This window comes from Sceloporus occidentalis, unplaced genomic scaffold (genome assembly GCF_023333645.1).
Source record: "Sceloporus occidentalis isolate IW3139 unplaced genomic scaffold, rSceOcc1.0.p SCAF_5, whole genome shotgun sequence".
In the NCBI taxonomy this organism is placed as follows: domain Eukaryota; kingdom Metazoa; phylum Chordata; class Lepidosauria; order Squamata; family Phrynosomatidae; genus Sceloporus; species Sceloporus occidentalis.
In genome coordinates, this window is record NW_028316985.1 from 35,179,153 (window position 1) to 35,188,138 (window position 8,986).

At 43.0% G+C, this 8,986-nt stretch overlaps 1 protein-coding gene across 2 annotated transcripts in view; it reads right to left on the minus strand.

Annotated features, from left to right (window-relative positions):
* The window catches only part of CBX6 (chromobox 6), a 28,741-nt gene extending 20,773 nt beyond the window's left edge, over positions 1-7,968 (minus strand). For both annotated transcript variants that reach the window (XM_089528216.1, XM_089528215.1), the window contains exons 1-4: positions 7,801-7,968; positions 7,638-7,681; positions 6,969-7,034; positions 5,951-6,017 (exon numbers count right to left, since the gene is read on the minus strand). In XM_089528216.1, coding sequence (XP_089384342.1) covers positions 5,951-6,017; positions 6,969-7,034; positions 7,638-7,681; positions 7,801-7,869 — 246 coding nt within the window. In that variant the 5' untranslated portion in view covers positions 7,870-7,968. The remainder of the gene's footprint in view (positions 1-5,950; positions 6,018-6,968; positions 7,035-7,637; positions 7,682-7,800) is intronic.
* Between the last annotated feature and the right edge of the window lie 1,018 nt (positions 7,969-8,986).

The following is an 8,986-nucleotide window of genomic DNA, read 5'->3' on the forward strand; positions in this document are numbered from 1 at the left end:
ACCATCTGGTGTCTATAATCAGAACTGCAGGGAAATATTTCTGTTCCTTCTGATTTTGTACCTACAGCGGGTCCTCCCCTCATGTGTAAGGGGAAATCCACATATGCTCAAACCCCATTAGAAACAGTGGGGCTTGTGCTCATGGCTGCATGCGCGACATTGCTTTAATGGCAGTGCAGCTTCCATGTAAATTGGAAGCTGCCTATAGTGCGCCCGTGTATGGCACGGGTGCACTGTACTTACTTGTCCCAATAAATAAGCACCAACATCTCATCTAAAGCTTTAATGCAGTAACTGTATTGTTAGTAATTTATACAGTGCACCCGCATCATATGCATACGCTGGAAGAAAATAATGGCACACACTCCTGTGACATGTACCCCCTGCGCCACTACCGCACCGCCATAGGCACGAGCCCCATTCATTTGAATGGGGCTTGAGCATCTGCGTTTTTTCCCTTACGCGGGGGAGGGTGGGTCCGGAACGGACTCCCCGCATAAGGGAAGGGACGACTGTATTGTGTTCTCTCTGCTGTTAGTCGGCCATGGAACAAGATGGCATGGTAAGATCACCAGACATAATGTCTCATGTTGAGTCTACCCTCTGTGCACTTAAGGCACAACCGTCCCCCCACCCCAATAAACACTCTTCACTTAGTCTATTGCATGGCTGCCCCCACTCCCACCAGTCTTCCACAGGCAAGCAATTTCAGCAGGCATATTCATGCCCCCAATGTTACTGGGTATCCAGCTGAAGCACAGAGTCAAGGTTCTCCATCTTACACTTCACTTGGGAACCCAGGCTTATTCCCACTCCCGCTTCCCCATATGGAGAATGGAGAACAAATGTGGTTGAGTCCTGAGTCTGGGATTTGGCTGGTGCCAGCAACTTTGGTCAGAAAGCAACAGGCTTAGGGCACTGTTTTCCTCCCTCCATAGCCTACTGAGGGAAGGACTCGGGGAATGGGGTAACCAAGGAGCACTGATGGCAGAATGGCAGTTGTACCTTTTACACTACTGCATAAGAAAGATGCTCCTCATTTGTGCACAGTGCCAAGGTCTGCTGCATAGGCACAGTTCCTTCCCTTCTCATAAGCCAGAAAGGGACAGTGGCTCTTTCCAGTGATATGCCCATTTCCAGTAGATAAGAGCCTGGAATGTTGCTGCTGTGTAGGTATGCCTGCATTGGCCTGGATGAATAAGACTGGAACCATCCCATAACATGGAAGGTGACATTTTTATCTTTGTTAATAAAGTGAATCAGCATAGTTTGCCATGAAATGCAAGTTGTTCAAATTATGTTTTTTTCTGCTGGAGTTCACCCTTCTATTGGCAGGTTAGCAATTCACAGCCTTGACTATCTGTGGATTGCCACATCTCATATTATTCAGTAGCAGCATGTGCATACTGACATGTCCACAAACACGTCACCACCATTAAATAATATTGGGCTTGATTGTCTGCAGTTTTTTTGCCATTTGTGGGGAAGCCCAAAATTGAACCCCTGTGGACGGGAAGGGTCCACTGTACCATTAGGCTTTGCCTCAGCTCATAATTAATTTCCCTGCTTGAGAATAAAAGAGATGTCAGAGCAGAAATTGAACAGGATTCTAAAATTATAACTCAGATAAGGAATTATAGAAGATTAAAAAGAAAATTGAAGGGCAAAAGCATCACTTGTCAAGGTATGCTGCTTCTTACTCTCTTTCTTTCAAGTTCACAAGTTAGTTCTTGCAGTGAGTAACTGGAAATTCCCTAGTGAGCTGAGAAACTTTTTCTTGCTACTGGCCACCCAATTAACTCTTCTTGGCTCACATCCACCCTCCTTTACATTTATTATTCATATCGTGACCAGTAAGATGCTTTGTAATCCACCAACAATTATCCATTACAAAGGGCGTACACAAGGATGGCATTATAACATGTCAAAAATGGTCCTTTATTCTGCACCAAGAAGACAAGGATAAAAGGAAGATAGGTAATGTCAAGTTAATCTGGCCACCATATTTAAAATGTATTTCATAAAGTGTGCTACAGATCACAAATGCTTATAGGAAATAGAACTTATCAGTTTTTAAGGTGCCACAAAACTATTTTTTAAAATCATACTTAAGTCAGCATTGTCAGACTACAAATAGGAATTAATAGGAATGTTATAATTCAGTATTAGTATTTTATAGCTTGTATCTGTACTAGTAATGTATTTTTAATGATGTAATCCCGCTTCGATCCTTGGGAGAAGCAACAAATATAAATTAAAATTATTATTATTATTACTGTTATTATTGTACCTATATCTAAATTCTCCATAATCTGTAGCCAATCTCTACTACCGTTTCCTGGCTATTGACCTCTTCACTAATATAAAAGACAATTTTTCTGCCTAAATCCTATGAAGCTGTGGCCTAAACATTTTTTTTAAAAAGCAGAATTGGCTATATAGTAATTCATTTATAGGATCTAGCCCTCAAAAGAAATTTCATTTGGCCACTAGGAGTTCTGTCTAGTTTTAATTAAGGAATGGTTATATTTTCCAATAGTTTCACTTGTGAGAAAAAGAAAAAAAAAATGCTTTCCAGTTGTAAAAAACAGATATGCTAGGATTCTTTTTAAACATAGGCCCGTTACAGACCACCTGTTTGGGGCGGCCTGTAACTGGCCCTTTCCCAGCTGGATCGGGGCCTCAACTGCCACACTGGCAGCCTCTGAGGCCCTGATTCGCCGCTTTCCAGGCTGCGGAGAAGCGGCAAAAGGCCGCTTCCCTGCGGCCTGGAAAGGGGTGTCCTTGGGTCTTTATGCCCCTTTCTCATTTGCGTCACTAGTGCAGTCATGTAGAGACTGCGCCAGCGACGCAAATTGTGGAAGGAGCTCCAAAACAGAGCTCCTTCCGGGGCCATGGAAAGGGTGCCCCAGGTGCCCTCGCCCCGTTTGGAGGCGGCGCGGTCGTGACGTAGTCATGGCGGCGCCCATGTGTTTAGGGCGCTGGCATTTTCTCTGCGCTTATTAGGGTTAGGGGCATCAGGAAGTGACGCCCCTTCCTAACCCTAATACGCGCTCCGCGTGTACTTTGTGCGCGCCTGTAACGCGTCAAAGTTTCTCTTCTTACACTGTTTCTTGTAATGATGTTTATTTTTCATTTTCTATATACAACAATGTGTTTTTAAATAGTAAGTTTTGATCTACGTATAATCAGTCATAGATTTCATATAGTGTGCATATTCACACACACATGAAACTCCATCTACTTGTAAGCACATATGTTCCAGAACTATGAACTAGCCCTCATAACTAGATCCCTATTTCAGAGCTAGATGTTTGTGCAGGGGTCAGTTTGTGTGAAGCAAAACAAAAGCACAAGTTGGTGGTTAGAACATGGAATGCAGTATTGAGTGGCAGTCACGTGTATGTTGTACTGGTCATTATACTTCATTACTGCATCTGGCAAGTGTAAGCTTCCAAAGTATTAGCATCTACATTTGGTCTGCAAACCTACCCAACTCATTTTCCAGTCAAACCAATTATCAGATCACGTATTCACCTATATGTCAAATGTTTAGACACAAGAACCTTTTGCAAATCCTGGATAAACACTGAATGTTGAATTAGGACACTGGTGAGACCAGGGTTTGAATTCTTGCTTGGCCACGGAAACCTCCTCACTGGCAAGTCACCCTCTCTCAGCCTAGAAAGGAAGATCTTTCTCCACAAAGAACTTCTGCAAAGAAAACTCCATGATAGGTTTGGCTTAGGGTCACCATAAGTCTTGAAGACACACAACACCAATAAACCCATCAGGGAGAAAACCTCCCCTTCAAATTCCTAAGTCTGAGCATCAAGTGATTAGGCCCTGAGGCAACTAGAGGCTTCCTACTTCTGATGAAGTCTAATACTCATTTTATATATTTAAATCCTTGCTCCACATGATAGATCAATCTTTTCAAACTTTGTATACTGGTTTAATGGCCAACTTTGGAAACCCTCCTCAGCATCCAAGGTTCATATTTTCTTTCCAAAATTCACATCTGTAAGTTTCCAGTATGAGAATAACTGAAAGCCAACAGTAATGAACCCATTCTGCCTCTTGTATAAAAAGGAGCACTTCAGAAAGCTAGGGGTCAGGGACAGTTTAAACATCTACTTATTTTGGAATATGGTACCAATTGTACCTCAATTAAGGTATTAAAGCAATTCAGTAAATCATTTTACTGTGACGCAAACCTCTTATCACCTCTATAGACAAACTTGTCTTTGCCAAGCTTCAGTATGTATAGCAGCTACTCCACTTTCTATGGAAGATTTTGCCACAGTGGATACTACTTCAATTTCCTCCCTGTAGACTGGTATAATACACTCTGCATTGAGCTGCCCTGAGAAAGGTTGGAAATTATAGCTAAGGAAAATGAGGGGATCAGACTCTCTGGTGTGCATTTTAGAAAGTAGGAATCACTGGTTTTGTTCATGCTGTGCTGGTTTTTAATTTGTTTCCAAGCTCAATTCAAGATGTTGGATTTAACCTACAAAGAAGTTCTGGATAGCCTGGGACTAAAATCATTTCTTATATGGATGACCTGGAATTGGAGATCTTCAATGACCCACTAACATGACCCACTACCCCAATAGTCTGTTGACCATGAAAGACAGGGCCTTCTTTGTAGCAGCACCTCAAATGTATTTTTTGCCTGTTTTTAATTTTTTTAAAATGTTTTTATTTGTTGCGTATCACCATGGGACTTTCAGCATTCCAAGAGGGGATAAACAAATACTTTTTAAAAATAACGAAATAAAAGTAAGACTTAAAGACAGAAATTATCTGACTAGTTTCTGATGCTTGCGATCTTAAGCAAGAGCACCATTTCTTTCGGCTCTCTGGTCCAGTATGTTTATGGAGAGGGATTTAAGATCACAGTCAGATCATCCTGACACTCCAAAACATTTATTTAATATCCATAGTTTTTTCTGCTCTTTCCTGATAATTTCTCTGTGTAAAAAGTTGAATTTTTGTCCTTCACTTAGATTTTAAATGATTAAGTTAGTATACCGAAACATTCTGAACACTGACTTGGCAACAAAATTTCGTATCAGTCATACTAAAAATGCAGCAAAGCACTGGCCTGCTTTTAAGTAGAGAAACATTAATTCACATAACCTTTAAAAAAACCTGTGATGCAACCATGTGAAAATTAATTCCTTGGAAGTTTCTGACACATTTGTAAATGTTCAAACATATCAAAACAGCAATCTTTACATCCGAGGTAGAGTAACTTTCTAAAGTGCAAAAGCTAAACTGTGGTTATTATATAACCTTTATTTGCTACTTTTTGCCATTCAGCTTGGCTTTGGGGGCAGGGGGAGCTGGAGGCCATGATAAGCTAAAGATCTGTTTGTCAACATACCAACCATCAGCTGGAATAGATACAGTTGGCCCTCCATACCCATGGATCCCTTATCCACAGATTCAACCATCCACAGCTTGAAAATGCTTTTAAAATATAAATTTCAAAAAGTAAGCCTTCATTTTCCATTTTATGTAAGGGATTGTACATAATGGGATTTGAGCATCCATGGATTTTGGTAGCCACTGGAGGGGCCTGAAATCAAATCACAGTGGATACCAAGGGCCACCTGTATATTAGTTGGGATTCTCTATGCTATAGGTACATTCAACCAAATTATGTACAGCGCTGTGTAAATTTACAGCGCTTTATAAATAAAGGTTAATAATAATAATAATAATAATAATAATAATAACCATGATGATGGAGTCAAAAAAGAGAGATTAGTTTAATAATTTATAGCACATTCCTGGGTGTGCCTCACTGAAGACCACACTATACTTTAAATTTGACCTGTTTCCTTTATCTGACAGGTTTTCTTCCAAGAGTTACTGAATATTTAAGCAGTTTGGAGTTGTGGCGTCATGGCTGAGGCCACGTTATTAAAGTGATATTTACCTTCAGCAGAAAAGTTTTAGGCTTGGGTCCTCTCTTCTTAGGTCCATACAGCTCACGTTCACGTTCCCTGTGGGAAAAGGGGGATATTAAACACTTTTAAAGAGAAGCGTAAACCTGAAGGGAAAAAAGTGTTTGTAATTTTAAAGAGGGTGACCTTGGGCAAGTCACACTCTCTCAGCCGCAGAGGATGGCAAAGGCAAACCCCTTCTGAACAAATTTTGCCAAGAAAACCCTGTGATAGGTCCACCTTAATGTCTCCACAAGTCAGAAATGACTTGAAGGCATACAAGGACAACAACCATTTTTAAAAGAGCATCTTAACTTCACCGTCACACAGCAATTTCTAACCACTATGGATTTATTCATTTCATTTTATTTCTATGCCACCTTTCTCCCAGCAGGACCCAAGACAGCTCACCAGTTAAAACATTTTTAAAACTTAAAACAAGAATCCAAAAGCAATTCAAAGCATCTAGTTAAAACAGTATAAAATTAACATAAAATGAGACAAAAACTAAAAACATAACTAAGACACACACACACCATATAAAACCACCCTGTCATGATTATATATATAACAACAACAACAATAATAAAGTATTTATTTATATCCTGCCTCTCTCTTTGTGAAGATTGAGGCGGGTAACAACATACCAAACGCAAAAACATGAATAATAACAAAAACATTCCCTGATTTCCCCTCACACTCCAATCGTCACCTATAAAAATTAAAATAATTAAAGTAACAACCATGTAATCCACAATAACGATTTGTAAAAACACTTAAGCCGGAGGGGGCTAATTTGGATGGATGGTTAGTTCTGTTCTTCTATGAGGTCAGTTGGGGGAGGCCCACCAGAAGAGATGGCTTTTACTGCCTGTTTGAAGGCGTGGAGAGGTGTGATGATGATGAGACGGATCTCCTCCCGCAGGTCATTCCCACCTTCTGGAGCGGCAGTCGGAAAGGTCCTCTGGGAAGCCCTATTAAGAAGACTTTCCAAAAAAACCCCAAACTCACTTTTGCTCGAAGGCGGCAATCAGACGGGAATCGAGGATGTTCTCTTCAGGCTCCCAGGTACTGTACCTGCAGAAACGCATAGGAGGCAGAATTAACAGGGCAAAGAGGGATGGGGGGGGGGACAAGGCGTTGGAAAAGGGAAAGAGGCAAAGGTTCAGACCTATCAAAACAGCAGTCTAGTTGGGCTAACTTTTTTAACGTTATTGGCTGGGATATCCTGCAGGGCATTTTTCTTGAAGGTGGGCTGGAGGCCATGATAAGGTAAAGATCTGTTTGTCAACCTACCGACCATCATGTGGAATAGATGTATTTTACTGTTGAGGAGAAAGGCTGCATCCACACTGGAGATATAACCCAGTTTGGCAGCGCTTTAACTCTTTCCTGGCTGAAGGCTATGGAATTCTGGGAGTTGGAGTTTGTTGTGGGGCCCAGAGCATTGCTCTGCTCCGCTCTGGGCCCCACAACAAACTCCAACTCCCAGAATTCCATAGCAAAGAGCCAGACAAAGAGTTAAAGCGGTGCCAAACTGGGTTATATCTCTAGTGTGGATGCAGCCAAGGAAAGCAACCCAGCAGAAGTGTCTGAGGCCCAGGAGGCGGGAAGGAAGGAAGGAAGGAAGGAAGGTCTCCACGATGAGAGTCAAGGCACCGAAGAGAGGAGGACACTCACTTGATGGCCCAGCCTTTCCATTTCACCAGGTATTCGATGCGTCCCTGCAAAATATACGGAGGGAGACAGAGAAGGAGGAGGAAACGCGATTAGTGAGGTGCTGAGGGCAGCGACCCCGAAGCCAAGCCCCGGCCCAGGTCCTGCTGCCCGCTCCCCGCCTCACCTTCCGCACCCGGCGCTTGATGATGGACTCGGCCGCGAAGACCCTCTCGCCCACTGCAGACAGCTCCATCTTCCTCCCTCAGCGGCACCCACAGCCCATAATAATCCCGCCCGCTTCCTTTCCTGACTCAGGCGGGAGACACAGAGAGAGAGAGAGAGACAGCGACTCGGGGAGGGAGGGAGGGGGTCGCTAATGCGCGTGCGCGGGCGAGCAGCGTCCGAAAGCGGCCGCCTCGCGCCCGCGCGTGTCCCCCCGCGCGCCCCCGTCTCGCGCCCTCACTTTCCAACCGCCACCCTGACGTGTTTCAGGCCACGCCCCTTTCCTTCTTTGCGCGCTCTCATATATATATATATATATATATACTGTATATATATATATATATATATATACACACACACACACACGCACACACACATATACAGAGACACTATCCCTTCCCCTCCCTCTCTCTTCCTTCTAACCCTCCCCCCTCCTCTACACTTTGCCTCTAGAGAGGAGGGTGCGTCCAAGCGCGCAGGCGCGAGCTCTTAAAGGGGACGCGCGCGGATAAATTGTGTGTGTGTGTGTGTGTTTGAAGCGCAATGGGTTTTGGAGGGAGGGAGGGAGGGAGGGAGGGAGGCGGACGTGCGAAGAGCGAGGAAGGGAAAGTACAGCGTGGACTCACCGGAGGGGAGGGGGAGGGGGAGGGGGAAGAGAGGGAGGAGCCCCCTCCCCTCGAGGGCTCCCCGCTGCTCTGCTTCTTCTGCCTCTTCTTCTTGCCATTTTCTGAGGCGGCTCTTTGCCTCACAGTCACAAGCACAGCCCCGCTTCAGCCGCCTCAGTGTGAGGATGCGGCTCTTCCCCTGTGCCCACAAAGGGCGGCCTATATATATATACTACATACACACACACACACACACACAAATACATACAAATATATTTTTTCTGTGTGCGTGTATATATATGTATATATACACACACCGCCATATATATATATATATATATATATATAGTATACACACACACACACATTAAATATATATTAAAAGGCTGCCCTTTGTGGGGTGCAGCACAAAGTGTAAGATATATATATATATATATATATGCACATTCATTTTATATATATGTATATATATGTATATATATATACACACACAATTATATATATATATATATATAGGCTACACTTTGGTGAGTGAAGCACAAA